The sequence below is a fragment of the Cinclus cinclus genome, chromosome 1, assembly GCF_963662255.1.
Source record: "Cinclus cinclus chromosome 1, bCinCin1.1, whole genome shotgun sequence".
Taxonomy (NCBI): domain Eukaryota; kingdom Metazoa; phylum Chordata; class Aves; order Passeriformes; family Cinclidae; genus Cinclus; species Cinclus cinclus.
Genome location: NC_085046.1, coordinates 92,721,286 through 92,742,910, shown reverse-complemented (window position 1 = coordinate 92,742,910; position 21,625 = coordinate 92,721,286). Strand labels below are relative to the sequence as shown.

Sequence of the window (21,625 nt, the reverse complement as noted above, 5' to 3'; positions counted from 1 at the left end):
AGGTCGAATTTCCTTTGGTTTTGCCTGTTGAAGAGCTATCTGAAGATCTCACCGGCATTAGAATGACAGATGGAAACAAATTTGTCAGGCAACAAGGTACATGTTGAGTTGAATACAATCCTTCAGACCTTACCTTGGTAATTTACATTGTTGCATTTCCTTCAGTTTCATCAGTCAGCAAGTGGTTTTAGCATTTATCCAATACTGGTAAAATCTGGGTGAACATTTGCGGGTGCTGCCGATTTTTTTTCTGTAGCCAAAATAGCTTTATTTTGGTAGTCCTTTAGGTCTCCAAACCATGTGGTTTGCAGAGAGACTGTAGTCTATAGCTTACTGCTAAGAAGTGATCAGCTGGGAAGTATTCTAGGAGCAGCTATGGTCAAAACCATGGAGTTTTTCTATTTTCAAGTGGCCAGGCATGTTTGAAGTGCTAGTACACAGCATTTCTTACTCACCGTGGGTCTGCACTCAAGTGTTGTAGGTGAGGTGTACTGTGCATTACAGGGAAGAATAAGGTGGGCATCTTCAGGCATCCCCTACTCTGGTGGCTTTGAGCAATTTTGAGAATTACCCTCCTAGCCCTGGTACCCTGCACCCACTCAGCTTGGTTTGTCAAGGGCTATTCTGGGGTGTGGGGATCTCTTTCATGTAGATTGGTTTTAATTCTAGCAGTATTTTGGCGTCTGCATGTTTATATTTTAACCTTTAAATAGGCTTTTTGCAATAACTGTGTTTTGAGTGCAGGATGAAAGGATGTGCTTTAACACGAAGTGATTGGAGTGTGGAGAGTAAACTGGGGGTAGGAGTGTTTGAGCTGCAGTTTTTGTTCTGTTACTCACTTCCCGTGTGACCTTTGTCAGGTCTCGTAGGTCATAGTCTTCAAAGAAACCCTCTCCTGCTGTTGGCTTGCCTGGATCCACTCCTCCCAAGTGTGGATGTCTGAAGTCTCCAGCATTAGAAGTGGATGAACACTTTAAAATGTGAACTTTAATGTTATGTTTCCATCTCTCAGTCTGAAAATTTACTTAGTGAGTCCACTTGCCACCCAGCGTGGAGGGAATTGTTTTCAGTCCTGTGGAGAGTATCTATGAAATCTGTATCTTAGCTCTTTGAAGTAGTGTTTCTAGCCCTTTCAGGCCTATAGAGCTGACATCCTGATGATGCTTTGTGCAGCCTGGGGTCCCAGGCCCCTTCTCTCCCTATGGCTTGATGGAGTAAGAGCACTGGTGCTGACAGCTTGTGAGAAAATTATACCCGTATATAACAGGCTTGCAGTCATTCCCACTTCTGCTGTGTGGGACCCATGGGACAGCAAAGGGAAGCACGTGTCTCCATGCAGGTGTGTCAGGAGGAAGTCCCGTGCAAGATGTAGGCACTTGGAGCTGTTTGAGGGAGAGGAGAAACCAAAAGGCACAGGTTGCAAGTGGAGGTAAAGTAGCAGAGACAGACAGCAGCAATACCTTCTACAAGGAGACAGGACTTGATGAAAAAGACGCTGTGATCAGCTTGCTTCAGGGTTCCCAAGCAGGGACAGAAAGGCCAGAATTGGGCATTACACGTGGGAGAGGAAGCCTTGGGAGAGCAGTTCACATGGGGCTGGACTTTCCCCCGGGCTCTGCTTACCTGGCTGCTCCGGGATCTCGCAGCCTGGCTCCTGACCAAGCGGTTGCTCCGGGAGCTGGCCGTGCTGGCTGCCTTCCACCGGGGCTGCTGCGGGCTTGGGACAGGTTTCTCGCTGGGCAAGCCGCTGCTACCGAGGAGCTTTCGTTTCCTGATAGGAAAATTAAAATTCCTGGGGAAAACATGCCGATTCTGCAGAAAGAGCTCTTGCTGGCGAAGATTCTCTCTGACCGGCCACAGCCACGTTTCTGACTTGCACACCCTTCTGCCCTGCAGGCAGAACACTGTGGCCTGGGTTAAACATCCAGACTTAATAAATAGTGTGTTGTTTGTGCTAACGTCTTCTGACTACCAGATGAAAATTGTGCGGAAAAGTGCTATACAGAGCACTATAATTAAAAGTCTTAGTAATAACCTATTATCTTTCATTTTTGCCTTTAAACCTAAGCGTGCCCAAAGGCAAAGTGTGTGTCTGGAGAGGGTGGAGACTTGCCTTTTAGAGATGCCTGTTTTTTGGGCTGGAGATAGGTTAATGTGTTTAAAAGATTTCTTTCTCCTTCCCTTTCAGTGGGGGCTGGGGAGTGAAACTTACGGGAGGTGCCAAATTGGCTCTTCTAGATGAACTCCTCTGTTTATCTACTCCTCTGTTTATCTCTCAATTACATCAGTGTCAGTAGCTGTATGAGCTTTCTAGACACAGTTCGCTCTGTGTATGTTCCCTTCAGGCCAGGGTGCAAATGGTAATGGGAAAAGCTGGTTCGTGCCATGCTTGGCAGAGACTGTGTATACATGTGTGTGCATGCACATATTAAAACATTATGGCAACTAATGTAACTTTGGTCTTGGCACCACAGAGCGGCTACGTTGCTGGGATTTGGACCCAGACCAATGTTGCCTCCATAGCATCCTCTGCATAGCTGCCAGGTGTTACTATCTGAAAGTCTGCTTGGTTTGCTTTGCTACTTCAATGCAGGGAATGCAAAATGTGTGAACAGTTGCTCTTCCATTGCCTGACCCATTTAGCCTCCCTGATATTAACAAGAGGCAGAAATCTGTGCAATGCAAGGAGCTAATTTGCTTTAGTAAGCTTTTCAGGTACAAATAATAGTGGTGAGGAATTTGTTGTATTTTCCCAGAATGGAGCTAAACAGCACTGGGGCTTGGGAATGCTTTTGATATGTAAGTAGTGACGGAAAAAAATACCAAATTGTGTTTAGAATCCTGGCATATGACATCAATAATCCTATCATACTAGACACAAATTATTGTATAGATGGCATACTTAGAAAATTGTTCTTGTGTTAGGTTGTGTTTAGTTCTGGTGCCTGTGCATAGGACTTCCATGAGTGCAAGCAGTTGGACAACATAGCTCTGAGTCTTTCTGAAAACTCGACAGTGGCATCTGTTTCCTTCTTGTATCGACACCGAAGGTATTTAATTAAGATATTTTCTTCTGTTTCAGAAAGTGTCAGGGATGTTATTGGGAGGAAAATCAAAATTTCCGTCAAGAAGAAAGTAAAGCTGGAAACCAAGGGAGATAAAGTAGATAACAAAATATTGGTAAGTACAATAGAATGACTGTGATTGCATATGTAAAGGAAAAAACAGTATCTTTTTAGAAGGCATTAATTCTCCTCTGGAAATATTCTTTGAACTTTGTGCATGCCACAAGATATCCATGTAATTTATTTTACTACTCTTTCTTGCTTTTGTGATAGCCTGCATAGGAAGTCAGTGGGCAGCTGTGCATGTGTGCACACACTTGTTTATCACCGAGTTAATTTTCAGAGTTTTGGGTATTGTGTTGTGGACTGATGATATAGCAAGCTATTATCAGAACCTGTTCTAAAGTATTTTGCTGTCTTTGCTGGTTAGGTTTCCTGTTTACATCCCTAAGAATTTTAAGTGGCCAAGAAATGCAAAATGAAGCATGTAGAATTAATTTTGAGAATATGAAGCTGTTATGCAGTGAAGAGCAGCAGTAAAACTGTTGGGCTTTGTGAACTCAAATGACTATTTGTGGTTTTTTTTGGTATTCTCTGTTAAAGTCATACATCTGCATTTTAAAAGAAATGCTTAATGTGTGGGATTCTAAATTGTTCTTAAAACTGTAGTGGAGGAAAGTGTCGAATTAATCTCACTTAAGTATGCTTTCCTGTTTTCTCAAGAATAATTTTGCTGGCCTTTCTTGATAGGAAGAAAGCTGTGGTAATGAGCCGCTACATTTGCATACTATCTTGAATGTGCAAAAAGACATGAAACTGTATTTCCTTGCTTTTGATACATATCTATCAGGAGAACTCTGAGTAACAAACACAAATAAATACAATGCTGCCATAATATTTTATAAGATATTTGAGATTTGGTGTCTTGTGTTTGTGCTATTCCATATTTGAAAGTTTTGTTGCCAAAGCTGTTGTTAGAGATATTAGGTACATTCTCCATGCAGATGGACTATTTTGTCTTGCAAAACCACAACGTTTTAATCACTTCTGAATTATCATGGTAAAGTATGAGCTGCTGTCCCTGGGCATTAAGACTGTAGATAATGGCTCACTTTTCTGTGAGAGCTGCTACTTAAGGAACTTGAAATATTTTCTGCTTAATATATACCCATGTCATATCTAGTTCCTTGATTTACAGTTTTGGTACTGGAAATAGATTGAATATATGAATGTTGATTGATTGTTTCTGTTTATTTGGAAGCCATGTTTATAGGGTAGGCTGATAGGTTTCACTGAAGTGGTTACACTTGATTGACTTTTTGACTTACATGGCATCATAACTATTATCAACAGTGAAATATATTGTGGAAATACTGAAATACTGTTCTGAACTGATGGGACCAAGAGAATGTCAAGCTTTGAATCATCAGTGAGGTTTCTGAGGGATGTACTACTTGGCAGTAAAATGCCTAAATGTGATGACTTGGGTGTTTTCTCTCTTTAATCTCCTAAGCTCTGCGGTGGGGACTTTCACCTTCCATGACTGAAGAGGTACTGAAAGGGAGAGAACCTTTCAGAGGTTCATGGGTTAGTGAGCACTACTTGTGTGCATACATGTTGTCTTCAGTGCACAAGATTAAGTGTTGGATGTTGTCTGGTATAACCATTTATTCTTTGATGCAGAAATGCAGGGGATTTTTATTGGTGGGGAAAAAATAGTTTTTATTCTTAGAGAAATTAATTATTGATTGCTGGAGATGGATTTTGCATTTTCCTTTGCCGTAGAAGAAAACTGCCTTTTGTGAAGCTCTACAAATCACTAAAGATGCTCTTTTTTACAGTGTTTCTCTGACTGTGTAAATCTTTGTGGGGTTGTTTGGTTTGGGTTTTTTGTTAGTTTGGGTTTTTGAGATGTTTTTGTAATTTTGGCAAGTTTTTTTTTCTTTTTTTTTTTTTTGCAGAGGTGCTGAATGTTGTCTGCTGTGGCAAAGGCCTGTAGAGGCTGTGGTTCACTTTGGGGATGCAAAGCTCTATGAAATGCAGAATTCTCTGAAAAAAATTACACCAGAAACACCTTAAGTTTGGTGCCTCAAATTAATGGAGACTTTTTTGCCTTAGTTTGTCAACACAGTCTCACCTCTTACCTGTGTAGCAGAGGACATATATCCTTCTCTCATTGCTTCAGAAGTATCTGAGTTACTAATACTAAATGCTATAGGAAATCTGACAGCAAAATTAAGAATTTCAGTACTCCGAGCTGGAGTTTAAGAGTGTTCAGTAAATAATGCATATGGCCGCAGTCTGACCTGAGTGGGTAAAACCAAGTTGCTGTGTCTTGGGTGAGCCTGTCAGAAGGAATGCTGAATGAAGTGCTGGCAGCAAAAGCAGTTCAGTAATTAAAGACTCTATCCTTAAGTGAACGCACCAGAGGGCTCAAATGTGATTGCATGGGCAACCTTCGTGCCAGCGCTCCTCGACTCCTGAGAGCTTAGTTTTGAAACATTAATCTTCTAAGTACTCTCTCTTGAGTGCATGTGTGGCCATGGACTGTTTTGAGATTTTTGGGTTGAATTTTGTTAGAATTTGGGTGTATATAAGCAAATTAGGTGCCGTACTTTGGGTCCAGCTCCTGACAGGGAGAAAATACCAGTTGTTCTCACCTAGCTAACCCCAGAGCTGTTGTGAAATGTGCTCGTGGCTTTAGAGGAGGTTGATCACAGAGGCTGGCACTGAGCCCTGACACCCAAATCTGTGCTTTAATTAAATGATCTCTCATCCTTTCTTCCTAGGGAAATCCAGCAAAATCAGTACTACTTTGAGAAAGGGAGATTATTTAAAAATGACTGCTCCTGGCAGGTAACTATAAAAACAATTGACCTCTGGCCCTGTTCACAGTGTATTCAAGGTACAGAGTCCTAGAATATGGATGTAACCATCTACTTGAATCACTCTGCTATAGGAAATTCCTCTGATTATTAAGATGGAAATTAGAAGCTGAGACTAAAGAAAAAACAGTGCAAACCCTCTGGTGTTGCTTGCAATAGGGTCCCAGTATTAAACTGGTGAAGTTGGTGGATAAAGACCATGCATGCCTTAAGATGCTTTGGGATCCCAGCTTTGGGTGCCAGAGTTTGGAAATTATGTCTAGGACTTTTGATATAAACCAGACTTTTTCAGTCTGCACAAGGAGTTTGCTACCTCAGTGATCTTAATCTGCAGTTATTTAGTTTTTCAGTTAGTCATAATGATGTGAAACAGTAAACATCATGAGCTGCTGAGCTGCCTCTGGTCTGCTGGCACCAAATCTCATGTGTTTGGGAAGCAAACGTGTATCCAACCCTGAAAAGGCAATAGCCAGCTTGAACAGGCAGAAAAAAAATCAGTCCTCAAGCAACTGGGGCTGGACCCAGTCCTATCTGGGTACTCTGGCAGAGTCAAGCTGCCACTGGGGAAAGTGAGGAAGCATGCAGGCGTACAGGAAACCTTGAAAGGTGACAAGCTGCCCCACAGAGCAAGCAGAACAGACATCATGGGGCTCCCCAACGGGGCACAGTCCCACTGTGGGCTGGGGAGACACTCAGCAGGGCTGGGGGGGGGCAGCTGGGGACAGCTGAGCTCTGGTGGTCACTGGGAAAGCAGCTGAGTGCAGGTGTAGCTGTGGTGTTGCTCAGGCCACAGCTGAGTGCCCGAGGTCTAAAGCAAGATGGGGAGCCCTGGTCAAGGCTCGTTCCTACTTTTGGGGTCACATACCTGCACTGTGTTGGCTGCAGGCAGCCCAGCTGTGGCAGAGCCCTTGAGCAGGCTGCCCCAGCTGTCAGCCAGAGGCAGAGTACTCCTGCAGGAGTGGACCCAGCTGTGTTTGGCTTCCCTGTGATGCTCACAACAGTGTTCTGACTGGGTTAAAATAGATAAAGATGTCTCTCTTTTCTAATCAGCAGAGGATTGCTCTGGTTTTGTGTGATTGTTTTGTTTAAACCTGGTTTCTTATGAGATCAAGGTTTAAGGCATCGTGCTGAATGCCTGGGGTGGTTTTCCTCACTATGACAACTTCTGACCTTCTCTCCAGTTTCAGCTTAAGCTAATGGGTATGGAGAGGTCTCAGTTGTGATGGTAAGAGGGGAGTTGGGGGAGACAGCCAGAAAAAGAAGAGAAACTTCATACCTACTCCCTCTTCTGTGGCCTCCACCTTTTGAGAATGCCCTGTCCGTGTCTGACAGATACTTTAGTATTTTTCTTCTTTTTTTTTTTTCTTTCTTCCGCCCCCCCCCCCCGAAATCCAGAGGCCTCCGTGTCTGTCAGGTTATCACCTGCAGACAAATGCTGTTAGGAGACTGGGCTACTTAGCTTTGGTGTTTGTGGTGCTGCTTTTCCCCACTTAAAATAGCCAAGATACCTGTACATAATTTTGCTGATTATTTCCTACTGCCTTTTCTTCCTCTCAGATTTATCATAATTAGCAGCAAACATCAAGAAGTTAAAATGTGAGCTAAAGCCAGTATGTGAAATAAATGTGGCCAACTCCTTATGAAATATTGAGGCTTTTAGGAGTGGTTCATGACAGGCCAGAATTCAGGATTCATGTTTCTTTTTGTCTCTACTATTAGAACAAGAGAATATTCCTGCTCTAGTTGCCTTTGAGATTAGTTTTCCCCTCTAAAGTAATACTATTTTAGACATAAAAGATAAGGAAATATTGCAAGTGGCTGTGCTGTCTATATGTTTGGTCAGGTTTCTTTGCTTTGTTGCTGGGTTTACTTTGTTTTTATTTTATTTTTTTCCTCATCTTAAGGCTATAGAATAGTGTGATGTGATGTAGTGACCAAAAGCACTCTGTTAGGAAATCCCATTGAGGAGTCTGTTACACTTCTGCCCTCAGTCATTTACATTCTCTTTGTTAAAATATCACAGTGCTACTTCTGAAATTGAGACAGTTGCTTTGGCAGGTGGCTCTCCTTAAAATGTACTGTATGCCCAACATAAATTCACTGGGAGCAATTCATATGTCCTTGTCACTTTCTCTGGGACATATGTTTCCATGTGCTTTTAGAACAAAAAAAAAAAACTCCTGAGTTGACTCCTGTCAAAGAAGTTTATATTTTTTCTGGGCACATGGTCTGAGATTTTACGTTCTGCTTCTAAAGACTCTTATAAAGCCTGGAATTCTATTTAAAAAATAAAATCTATCTGTGTTTACTTTCAAAGGAGCAATTATGGCCATTTTATGTGTTCTCCATGTGGCTTCTGAATACTGCTTGAACAATGTGGCTGACTCTCATGAAGCAACAGAGAAAAAAAGCCTGTATGAGCTCCTGTGCCTGTTCAGCTATCAGGGTGGCAGTCTCGGGGTGGAGGCAGTAGTATTTTGCACTGCCAAAACTATTTTGGGATTAAAAGCTGTGGTGCTTGTTTTCCATTGCTCATCTTTTGTCTTGATCCATCCATGATACTCAGTTTGAATAGAGATGAATTTCTCATCCTGCCTTAAAAATATGCACTTCTTTTAAAACGCTAAGAGCATGAAGCTCTCAGGGTTGTCTAAGGTTGGTTTTACATAAAATGTGTGCAATCTCACACATTATTACATGACAGCTGGTGTGTGATAATGATGTTAAATAGGGACATTCTTTAAAAATAATGGTGTTTCCTTTTCCCTGCCCAGAACATTGATTGTTATGACATATATCTTAAGTGTGTCTTTATGAAGATGAAAGGAGGTAGGTGTTGGTACATTCCTCATGTCAGGAAATCTAAATGAAGTGAGGTAGAGTAATCAAAAAATACTTAGATGTGAAAATATATTTTAATACATTTACAAGGTGCCTCTTAGGAAACAACTGAACTGTGGCCGGTAAGATGGCTACAAAATCTGAAGTAAGAAGACTACTGCATGAAATAGAATTTATTAATTCAGTCATGCAGTTGCATATGTTTACAAAATAGGAAACATTTAAAAAATACACATGTGCAAGTTTCACTGAAATTTACGTTTGTAATACACTGATCCATAAGGTTGCCTTTAACTGGTGGGAAGATTTATGAACCTAGCATTATGGAGTACTGTGTCCAGCTCTGGGACCTCCAATATAAGAAGGACATGGACTGACCTGTTGGAGTGAATCTGGGGGCATTCTGCTCCTCTACTTCATGCTTGTGAGATCCTATCTGAAGTGCTGTGTCCAGCTCTGGGGCCCTCAGTGTAAGGACATGGACCTGGAGTGAGTGCAGATGAGTCTCATGAAGATGATCAAAGGTCTGGAATACCTTTCTTATGAAGACAGGCTGAGAGAATTGGGGGTTTTCAGCCTGGAAAAGAAAAGGCTCCAGGGAGATCCTATTGCAACCTTCCAGTACCTTAAGTGTGTTTATAAGAAAAATATGGTCAAATTTTTTAACAGGACCTGTTGTGATAGAAAAAGGGGGAATAGTTTTAAACTGAAAGAGGGTTAGTTTAGAGTAGATGTAAAGAAGAAATTTTTTATTGTGAGAGTGGTGAGGCACTGGAACAGGTTGCCCAGAGAAATTGTGGATGCCCCATCCCTGGGTGTGTTCAAGACCAGTCTGGTTGGGGCTCTGAGCAACGTGGACTAATAGAGTGTCTCTGCCCATTGCAGGGGGTTGAAATGAGATTATCTTTAGAGGCTTTTCCAACCCAAACCATTCTATGGCTCAGTGATTCAGTGGTTAAATGAATTGCTGTGATAGTGCATGCAAGTGCAGAAATTCAAGATGATTTCTTGCACCTTGGGTATAGTGTGTTCTTTCCATGCTTTGGGAGGACAGAAATGCAGTTCACTTGTTCTACCTTTCCTTAGTTTTGGGCAACTGGTACAAGCAGGAACAGGAAAGAAAAAGGGACTCCTTTTTCAGTGCCCTGAAAGCACCTGCTGTTGTCCTGGCTCATGTACTTTGCATTCGCACACTCACCTGCAGTGCTCTGGAAGGAGGAAATGTGAACACAATCTCACTCTTAGCAGTTTCTGCTTTTCTGTACACAGCTCTAGCAGTTATTGGGGTAAAAAAAAAAAGGGGGTAGGAGGGAGTAATCCACTGTGGTTCTGAATTGATCATGGAATCTTTCCTCCTGTCAGTTTTTTTGTTATCCAATTAGAAAGCATTTCCTTTTTAAGCTGCCACACTCTTTCCACTTCTCTTGCTGAACATATAATGTACCAAAGTGGTTTGCTAATGTGCTTTTGCTTTGAGAGGGCCTGACTCCTTGCCACCATTATTTATGAAATGGAGCCCACCTAAGCAAGGATTTTCATTGAAATCTGTGCATAAGGGAGGCAGAAGACTGATTATTACATATAATTTCCCTGAAGCTGAAAATAAAAAATATAAAATGACCATTAGGGTCAACTTGTGTCTCAGTAACTCTTTGCCATTGGTGGCCTTTTTTCCCCCAAGAAAGAGAAGACATGGAGGGGAACAGAATGTGTTATTTAGCAGACATATTTTTGTGTGGGGCTTCTTTTGTTTTTTCTTTTTTTTATTTGTGTGGGGTTTCTTTTTTTTTTTCTTTTTTCCCTTTTACAGCTTGTTTTATCTGCCTGACTTACTTTAGGAAAAGACTTCTCATGCAGAGAATGTGGCTCACTTTAGTGTAAGTAGTGTGGGTGAGGACACAGTAAACTTGAAAAAAGGCTGCAAGGTCTGTTAGTGAAAAATTAGTGCAGTGTACTGCGAAAAATACTTCTTGTTGCTCAGAGTCCCTCCCTTCAATCACTACTGTGCTGGAAAATTGGTGAATGCCACTGATTTGTTAGATTATTAAAATTCTTACTTTAGCTCACCTACAATTCTTCATGTTTTTTTTCTCATGGTGGTTGTAATTTAATTCTGTGTAAAGTAATTACAGACCCAGGATATAAAATTAGCTTTTAAATTTAGCTGCTGCTAGTGGTGCTATGTACAGCTACCTGAGTACCCAGGCTGATTTCTGCCCCTCTCATCTCTCTGCCTTTCTCATCTCTCCCATTTCTGAAACCTCTACTCTGTTTCAACTCATGAGTGGTATCTTTGTCTTAGTGATAGCTTCCCTAATTTCATTATATCAGATTACAACTGTTAAGATGCAAAATGTAATTATAAGAGCCAGATTCTTATAACCCTACATTCCTGAAACAGAATTAACTAAATTAATTGGTCTGCTGGATGGGGGAAGAGAGACCCTGGCTCAGGAAGTTGGGGTTGCAGAATAAGATCTGAATAGCTGTGGCATGTGAAATTGAAAGTTAGCACAACACAACGAGTTTCTGCTGTGGAGCTCAGAGAAGGAGTCACATTGCTGATGTTGATACCATTTAAAAGGGTTCCTGGATCCTGTGAGGCTGTTGGAAAGGTGTTTGCAGGATAGAAACTGTCATCAAGTGAGGAGCAGCTCTTATTTGAACAGGTTTTGTTTCTGGATCTTCTTTGCAAAGCGACCTTTATTAAAAAAAAACAAACAATAATTGTGGTTGGTGTGGATGTCATGCAGCTTACCCCCTTGGCTGATGTTTGTATCTCTACATGGAGTAGAAGGCCTGTGTGACAGCAGGATTGGGCCTCAAAGTGTGCATGTGGAGGTGGAAAACAGAAGAGGAGATCCTAAGACTATATTCCCCTTAAGATTGTCATCCTGCATTGTTTTCAAGTGGCGCTTGTTTCTGTGCTTTTTAGATGAGTTGATAACTAATTTTTTCCCCTTTCCAAGCTGAAGCAGTGGTTAGCAGCATGCTGCCTGTGAGGTAGGCAGTGGTCTAGAAGCATAGAAGCACTCTCTTAGCCAGGGTTTAGGAAGCTGAGGTCATTTGGAGCAAGCCATTTCCACTTTGAGCCTCAAAGATTCTTGCCAGAGGCATGTCTTCATGGAGTAGGCACTTAAGGTGCACATCCCTTGAACAGCAATCCTTCCCTCGTGCCCAAGTCTTGGTCAAACCACTGCTTTTGTGTAGAGCTCCATGGAATTTCAAGGATTTGAGCCAAGTTATAGATTCCTACTTCTTGGGGCCAGGGAGCAAACCAGGAGGGTGAGATAGCTGCTGCAGAGCAGTTTTTACTCAGATTTGATTAGAGGAAGTGAATGGCTGTTGACCCCAATCTGAGCTGGGAGATAGGGCACTGCTGTGTTTGTTCAGGGTCAACCTTTGAATGAAAAGGCTTCTCCCTCTCTGCCTGGAAGGCCATTAGCAAGACTGAAACTGTTCACAGAGAACTACTGATAAAGGGGAAGCCTTTCAGAGGCTCATCTCTTATCAAACACTAGAGGCTGATGGTTAAGAATGATACCCTTTACAGCCATGTATGTGAGCCTCTACTCCAATGTGGAGCTGAGGAGCCTTAGGAAGGGAGCAGTGAAGGTAGGTCAAAACAGATGTTCAGATTTTTACTGCAGCTGGCTTTAGATGGCAATCTCTTCTTTTGGTATTTAGAACGTTGCAAGTAAATATTTGAAGAAATATTAGCTTTGTTAGGTACTGGTGCTTTGTTGAGTAATAATTTCTGCCACCTTGATAAGTTTATTCATATCCCAAAACTAAATGATGCATTTATTATTATAGCATGAAAAATGAATTTGAAATATAGCAAGCAGTTTTCTTGACTGTGCTATTCTTCACATCTGCACTTTTCAAGTGGCAGAAAAGTGCAGGCTTTGGTCTTTCTCATCTCAAGAAAGTCCTGAAATTCCTTCATTTTTGGTAAAGCATATTGATGTGTTCAGTGTACAGTTGTTGCATACGCTATGGGTATCTTTATGCTCTTTCTTACCTTGTATCTTTCTTTTAATTGTCATTCCATATCCTCTGCTACAAAAAGTCCCTGGAAGGTTTCCTGTGGCAGATTGCTGTCAGGACTGGGGTTTAGTCTACCTCTTCTCACACTAGTATTCCTATTTTTCTAATAGCCCATATTCTCCCACTTCTGTTTCCTTTCCTTACAGAGATAAGACAAATATCCCCAAATTCTGCAGTATCCCTGCAAATACTGGGATGATGGACAGAACATGATGCTGCTATGCTAAAGAATGTTGTAGGCTGCCATAAACTTTATTCTGTATATATTTTTATCTTGTCTTGCTAGCCAGGTTCTCTGCTTTCCTATTTTACATTTTTATTAAAATCTATGCTAGGTCTGTATTATTTGTGTCATGGTGGCAGTTTGGTTCATGCTGGACATTAGTGTTCTTGTGTAATTTGGATTTAAGCTCTTTCCACCTTTCCCAAAGCAGGTCTCTTGGGTTAAAAAAACCCCAACATAACAAAAAAAAAAAAAATCAAAAGCAAAATAAAGCAAGCGAAACCTCACCATTAAACCCCAAACCAACTGCTAACATCTCAACAAAGTGCTGAGTTAATCATGCTTGACCTGAGGAGAGGCAAGGCAATATGATGGACACAACTCACTTGCTTTGCTCTCTCCACATCTCTAGGTGCAGGAGCAGCTGGGCTGAGAAAAGGGGGAAAGTTAGAACAAGTAAAGAACTGTAGTATACCATGGTAATTTAAATGTAATTAGCTGATGTGGATCGTGCCAGAGCAGTGTAAAAGATTGCAAAATAGCTTTAGAAGGGTTTAATCTATGAATAGGATGCTTTGTTACCCAAGCTTTATAGTCTTATCTTTACTTGGGGAAGAACAGCCTCTGAGACTTGACTCTGCTGGTGGAATTTAACTGCATTTTATGTAATCTGTACTATTTCCTTCATGTGTGATTTCAAAGCCAGTTTTCTATTATTTACTAGCTTAACTACACCTTGTTGGCAAACTGCAGGAGAAGCTGAATGCTGATTCTCATGGGGCTCTATGTAGGAATGTCAACTGAAGTTTGGAAAGGCTGCTTATCTGGAGAAGAGTGTGTGTTTAGTCTTCAACCAAATGCCAAGAAAAGTCTTCAGCAGTCACCTAACACCACAGGAACTTATGGGTCTTGGTTGTTGTGGGGTTTTTTGTTTGTTTGGTATTTTTTTGTTTTTGTTTTCAAGTTTAAATTTGCTTGTTTTTTTGCCTACAATGAGTACTACTAAAAAAAGCTAAGAGGTGCAGCTCTCAACTCTTACAGGTTACATATTCAGATTCGAAAGATTTTTAGATGGTTGCAGGTTTAATGGTGACACTGAACATACATTGCCTTTTTGCCTTTTCATTGTTAAACTGTGACCCTTTCCAGCTGACAAAAATTTCTGAAACTGGGTAAATGCTTACTGTAAGCCTTGGAAATATATTCCTCAGTGTTAAATATTTTGAAAACATTTAGCCAAAAATAGAAAACCTGAAGATACTAATTTAATGTAATATATCCAGTGTGGTGCAATCCTTTTAATGTATTTCCTGTAACATTATTAGATGGTCCTGCTATTGTTTATATGTGCGTGAAATTGTGTGAAATTAGAATTCTGTAGCTCTTTATATGGTATTAGTTTATCACAATGTATCCTTAATGCAATTTTAGTAGATTTTTGTTCACCCTGAGGACTTAAGTCTGCCCCAAATACATTATTATTCTATTTTATTTTTTCCATATTTTCTCTTTCTTATTTTTCTATTTTTATCTTCCATTGTTTATTTTGGAATATTCCTTATGTTGCTTTTCTGTTTGGAGTGTCTGTTTCCTCTCACCATAAAGACAATCGCAGACAGTTCTTTGCTATCAAGACTGGCCTTAAGGACATACTAATAATTGGAGGAAACATTGCCAAGGCAGCTTCTTGGCCTCTCTTTTCACCTCTTAATCTGCCCCAGTCTCCCACTACTCTCTGGGTTGTGATTCCTACGATGCCCCTGGTACCTCTTCCTTCAGCTTGGAGCAGCGTGCACCTTGCGTGGAATGGGTCAGGGAATTGTGCTTGGCACAGAGCACTGGGAGCCAACTTTCCTCTGCCTTCCCTGGAAGCCAGAGCTGCCTGGTGCTGGTGCTCTGTGCCTCAGAGCAAAGGCAGGGTGGTGCCTGGGAGGAGGAATTCCATCGTGCATGTACTTTGAGATGAGCTGCAAAGAAAGCTTTGCTGTGCAGTAGCCTCTCTGTTTCAAGTCCACAAACGTGGCTTGTGCTCTTGTGTAACTTCGTGCAGGGAGGCTGGAAGAGGCTGGACTGTGCTGGGGAAGGAGGTGTCTCTGCTTGCACAATCCCTCCTGTAATGCTAGACCTCTCACTTGCCACATGCAGGAATCTGCATGGTGCTGCTTGGCTCCAGGACATGATGGGAGGAAGGGATTCACTGGTTTCACTGCCTTCAGAGCGTTGAAAAACTTGAGAGTATGGGAGTCTAACAGAAAGACTACTTGCTCTCACCAGCCTTTTAACCATACCTGCTCTATGAAGGGCCAGCCAAAGAAATGTTTTCCATGTCATCTTCACCTCCTTTTTTTTTTTTCTTTATTGATAGTACTTCTGTAAAACCTCAGCTTGTGCAAAAGGGAATATGTAGTGTGACAGAACTACCAAAAAGGAGTAACTTTCTCCACCTCTCTGCGTCACTGTTTTTGAAGTGGTAATAGCAGCTTTTCCTGGAATATAAAGAGGAAGAGCTGGCAGGGACATGAGGCTCTGTCAGAAGCCTGGCAGGAATTAAGCGGGCTTCCTTAGTTGTTCTTGTATTTTTGTGGTTTTTTTTCAAGTGTACTTTCCATGGACCCAGCAAACATACTGCACCAGTCTCACTGGGCATTAATTATTGGTAAAGTAATTTGAGAACCTTTGGGAAAATATGTTATTTTCATATGTTCATTTATTTACTTATGTCATTGTAGTTACTTTTGAAAGAAAACTTGTTGTGGTTTCACAACTTTTGAATAGGTTTTATTTCTGTGGGAATACCCTTGTGGGAAATTTAGCAAATGGTCAGATTGCAGGAGTGTTTTGAAATACAGCTCCCCCAAAGCAGTTTCAAGCTGTACATTAGCCTTTGAGTACAGTTCTCTGGCTTAATATCTGATATAATAAAGTAGGCTGAAAAAATCCTTGAGCATATAGGGTCCAGATACATTTTTGCAAAATTGAGCTGTTTAGTACAGAGTGGTTCTTGCCACTTAGTGTCTTGAAAGACACTAAGTTAGGTAATCGACTTTACATACATGGGTATTGGATGATCCTCCCTTGGGGTGCAGAAATGTTTTCATAATTGACCTTTGGATAATCTGATGGCATTGTCTTAAGAGAGCAAACAAAAATACATGGTCAGGTGGAATTGGTCTTGCCATGTCATTAAAGCTTCTGTGGTGAAAATCCATTAAACACCAATCTGTTATGTTTTTGGCTTCCTGAATAATCCATCTGTTCACTTAGTTGAACTGTATCTACTGAAGATGTGACCAAATCTGATTTTGGTTTGTAATCTCTTGTGGTGCAAGAGCACTCTCACGTAGCTTTTGGACCCCACATACTTGCAAGGTGAAGAATGGATTGGATTGCCCTGTCTAGTGCTTCTTGCACAGTCCAAGGATTAGTGGCTCTTTCGGTGTGTGATGGAGCCAAGCCAGTTGGATGAGGCATTAGGTTAATGCTTGGGGCATTTTGGATGCATTGACATGAAGAAATTTAGTATCTGGGTTACAGTAGCCTCTGGCTGTAATATTTAGTTGATGCTACTGTAAGAAAAATAGTCCTTTTCTAATTTTTCTTTTTTTAATTCTCCCTGTGATGGAAAATCTGTCCTGGGCTGATTTTAGCATTACATGGAGGTAAAGATTCATAGTGGTTTGCAGTTATCACTGTGCCACAGAGTGATAAGGTTGCTTTCAAGCATCTGTAATGGAAATATTGATGTTTTTCCATTCCTGTAGGTAGAGTTCATGCGTAAAATGAATGTTGAGCTTTTATGTGTGCATAGTAATCACCCCTTCCGGGAATGTATACCAATGCCTATAATGTTGCGCAAGTTGATGCTTTAGATGGGTTTGTGATGTAAAGAGCCACTTGGTTATATATTGCCTAATATATCATATATAGATTATATAAATTCCAAAGATTGTAGTGTTATGCTCTTATTTTAAGGTTAGTAGAGTAATTGAAACAAGAGGCAATAAAATCAAGTTTTTTGAGCCCAGCATGCTGCCTCTTGCATCAAGATGGTGTTCAGTTGCTAAATGTGTTTTTCCCCAGACAGGGAGTGCATCTGCAGATTCTGCAAGGCCCATTTGTTTCAGGCTGAGCACAGTCCTCTGTTGACACTTGCTGTGAAATACCATAGCCTGGTTCACCTTTTGTACTGCCGAGTTCTTGTAGCTTTATCTTCTTCGTTTGTTCATTATTAAACATGTACTTTCTGCTTGACAAGCGCTATAAAATCCCTTTCACTGTGGCTGAACCCAAGAACCTCTGCTGAGAGTCTAGAAGGGTTATCAATTTTTTTAAAATGCAAATATATGCATTCTTACTTTCTGCTGAAGTGCTCTTCAGACCAGACTCCTTACTAGGCTGGTGGATACCCCCTATCCTTTTCTTTAAGCCATGCAGTCATGAAAAGATAAATGCTAGATTTTTCCAGATTCCTACTGGAAACAGAAATGAGAATATCTTGTGTTTTGGAAAAAATGTTTCTAGAGGTCTGATAGTATATTAGCTCTACATGAAAATTAATGTTCTTACTGTGTGGTTTGTGTGTTATTACATTCTTCTGTATTAACGTAGATGGTATGCAGCCCCCATTAGGAACACAGAGCATAAAACTGAAAGGTATGCTTTTGTAATATGGGCCACAAGAGTTCTAGATTTCTGAAGCTGTATTTTAAAATTAACTGAGTGCAGACAGTGTTGAAGTATTTGAGGTTTTTTGAAGTTTCATGATCATTTGAGAACAACAGACAAATTGGGGCTTTGGGTTTCCTTTCTAAGCTGTATCTTATGTAAGCACTGTTTTGCCTTTCAATTCTTATTAGGTCTTTTCTGACTCGTTTTTATTATATTTTATTCATCCTTTCTTAGATGAGCATTCCAGTATTTGGGAGCTATAGACATACCTGATACTAATCCAGGACTCTAGGTTTTCCACCGAAGGGAGTGCAACAGAGATGGTCTTTATCATCTTGATCTTCATTTAATAAGAAGGTATCTTTCAAAATACAGGCGTTTTGCTCCCAATTCTTCTCAGAAAATATAGCCGTGGCAGATTTTTAGCTCAGTTTTCACCTGTATTTTTTTACTTTTTGCTTTGAAAATAATCAGTCTGGGACTGTAAGATTTCTGTCTGATTCATCTCTTGAGTCAAGAGAGGTAGCCTCAGGATTTCTCCTGCAGTTGGATGTAACACCAGCAGTGACCTGGGACAGCACTTTTGCTGTCTGAGATAACCAGCAGTGGAAGAGCTGACTCTTCCCCTAGAAAAGAACAAAGAAGCAGATGGGAGACTATCTGAAGGATATTTGAAAGCAAGGCCAGGGAGAGTGAGATCAAGGCCAGAGGAGTTACTTAGACTGCTGAGTGAGCCTTCTTTTTGCTCACTGTACTTGACAAACCACAGCTATGAACCTTGTCCCCCTCTGTGCAGCGGAAGACCTGTAAGCAAAGGCACAAGTTCTTTTTCTCAGAGCACAGGTCAATTAGGGTTTATCTAATTGGGTGAAGAGCAGCTGAGAAGAAAGCAAAGGAGTCTTTGGGGAAGTCAGTCTACATGCTGATTGTTTTTTTTTAAGACCATTATTAGAAAATGGACAAAGCAGTCCAAGAAATTGTACATTCCCACACCTCAGACTTGTGGGTTTTATCTAGTCTCAACTGTGATCATCTTAGCAGTCCCACAGCTTCACTCTTACCTGGCCAAGGGGCAGCTGTATGTCTGCTCCAAGCCCTACAGCTGCTGAAATAGCTGTCAGGTAGCCATGAGTGTGGCAGGTGATGTGAAAAGCTCCTCAAAATGCTGGCTTCCAGAAACCAGTTCCTCCTGAGTAGGCTCTTGGTCTCCCACTCTGTGTTGAAATGATAGGACACCTCCCTCTGTGTCATAGCATCTTCTCAGAGGAGAGATGCTGGATTCCAGGATCAGTGTGCTCCTGATGGTCATGGCCCTTGATAGACCTGCAGTCAGTACTGGTTTGGTTTAGCTCCAGATGCACCACTACCCCTTTTTGCTAAGGAGTGCTGGTTCAGTGCCAGAAGTGTGGTTATCAGGTGAACGCTCTTCTTTTCAGTAACACTGGATCTGCTGAAATGCTTAAGTTTCCAAGGCATAGAGTCAAACTTTCCTTTCTTTTTAGAGCCACAAAAAGTGTGTAAGTTATGGGAGCACTAACTGGAACCAAGCGTGTAATTTGCAATGAGTAATTGCATAAATTTGTATCCTTACCTCATCCATATGGTCATTGTTTTTACAAAAATGCCATGGTGTTTGTTTTTAGGTGGATTTAACACCATTCTTGAAGATCTTGGGCAGATATGCAGAGCTCTTTCAGCACTTGCTGTTCAGAAGTTTGAGTCTGCCTTACTGGGTATTTGAATGCTTTTTCCACACCCAAATTTGCAGATGCTGGAAACATTTCTGTTGTGAATATTAATATTTGTCTTCTGTGAATACTTATGGGGCAAAGCCCCACTGTCATTTCTGTGGGTGCTTTTTCAGTTAACTTTGTTTCTTAAACATTTTTGGAAGGAGTGAGCACTTGAGTGAGAACATTAACTTAGAGCTGCTGGTGCCTGCTGAGAACAGTGTGTGGTTGTTGGCTTAGCCTTGCCCTCTTCAAAAGCAGTGGATACCTCAGTAAAGCACTGTTTTTTTCTTTCTGCCTTTTGTCATTTTTTTGAGAATGATTATGAACAAATATAAACTGGAGAATAATCCCCACCTCCTTTTTTTGTTTTGTTTTTTTTTCTCCTTTTTGGTGCTTCTGGTATCTGCCAAGATAGCATTGTATCAGAGTACAAAAAGATGGCATTAACTCTGAATTACATTGCATTTTATCTCTGAGTTTATTGGTGAAGAGCTAGAAAGTTAGGATACAGCAGCTTCTAGTGACAGAAAGCCAGAAGGAAAATCTGTTACCTCAGCTCCTATTGACAGTCATGTCTGCTGCCATGCTCATTTCTTTAGATTTACTGGTAATAAAAATCTGAACAGCAGCTTCAAGCAGTCTATTGATAACTGAGTGAATGTTAACTATGATTATTTAATAGCATTAAATACTGTGGTGCAGATGTATAAAAACCTCTAGGCAGCTGCATCCAGTAGTCAAGTGGAGCTGTCACCTATTAAAGCCATCACATAAATCATCTTACACCCATTCATGCTGAGTCTGTAGCTTGGGTCTTCCCCCCATGCCCCAGACCAAGACAAATGAAATCAATGTTGTTTATTCTTCCCTACCAAATTAAAAAGGTGGTTATTTGCATGGAATGAGGGGAATGGTTTAATGACAGGAGAATAGGGTCTTGAATCTTGGACTTAAGAATGTCAGGTTTCAGCAGCTGTCTGTTTTCATAGGAAGGCAAGCCCTTTTGGAAAGGCTCCCCTTTGCAGCTGGGAAAACACACATCAAGCAAAAATGCAGTTTGAGTTGGGCTTAACAAGCTGAATCTTTAAAAAAAAATAGTTTTCTTCCAACATCTTCTCTATCTTCTGATTTTCTATGTTATTGTGGTGTAGTTCTGATGCTTTCCAGTGAATTCCATGTGACAAGATCTCCTGGACAATTATTTTCTTTCCAGGGCAAGTTAGTGCCCTTGAACACTAATAAGCTTGGGGCAGACATAGCCACTGACTAAGACAAATAACAATCTGTAGTTAGAAATTTCTCTTATGCTAATAATATAGGCTACCCTTCTGCTTTCAAAATGCTTATTTTTTATGAGATAAACATATATATCTTATATATATATATATATATCATACATATAATGCTTGTACATTATAGCAAAGGATTGCAGTATATTATCAAAGGGAAAACCTACCAGAAGGGAATTGTCTCAGTCTCTGACTCTGAATAATATCACCTGTAACTGGGATGTAAAGCTCTTCTCTGAAGAAAAAGCCTATGCAGGCAGATTTATTGTAAATAGGGACAAACATATTGTGAGGCAGAAAAGGTATTTAACAGATTTCAAAAGTACACAGTAGGCAAGGGCATGAGAAAATATTTACAGTGTTGCAGGTCTGCTGTTTTTCAAATTACCTTGAAAACATGCAAGTGCATCTGGTCTTGTTAATGTGAAAGGATGCTGCTTAGGAAAATGTGGGTCTGGTAGGGGGTAGGTCAGATCCTTGTGACTAAAAATCTTGAAGATATTGACTTGGTGACATTAGTATCTGGTTTGGTGGAGTTGTGTATAGATTTCAGATAGACTTTAGGAAGGTGTGCTAGGATTTGGGAATCATCCCTAAGTATTTATCTAGTTTTGATTGATGAGGCTGAAAAACAGATATCTTTGCTAAGAAACTAGGTTGAAAACAATGTTGCAGCTTTTAAATAAGAGCTATTGCTCTTTAATAGTTAAATAGTGGATATGAGCTATATAAAATGCCAGAGAAACTGGAGGCTTTTAAACTTTTTAGGTTCAGTTTGATTTTGGGATTGATTCCTGTAACACAAGAGGTCTAGGATAGAGACTACCTCTCTGTTCAGTTCAGGTGAAAGAAAAGACACTTTACATGGTCA

The 21,625-nt window shown here is 40.7% G+C and overlaps 1 protein-coding gene across 1 annotated transcript in view; it reads left to right on the top strand.

Moving 5' to 3' along the window:
* Positions 1-21,625, top strand: part of CARMIL1 (capping protein regulator and myosin 1 linker 1) — a 191,067-nt gene that overhangs the window by 810 nt on the left and 168,632 nt on the right. The window contains exon 2 of the mRNA XM_062487400.1: positions 3,083-3,180. Coding sequence (XP_062343384.1) covers positions 3,083-3,180 — 98 coding nt within the window. The remainder of the gene's footprint in view (positions 1-3,082; positions 3,181-21,625) is intronic.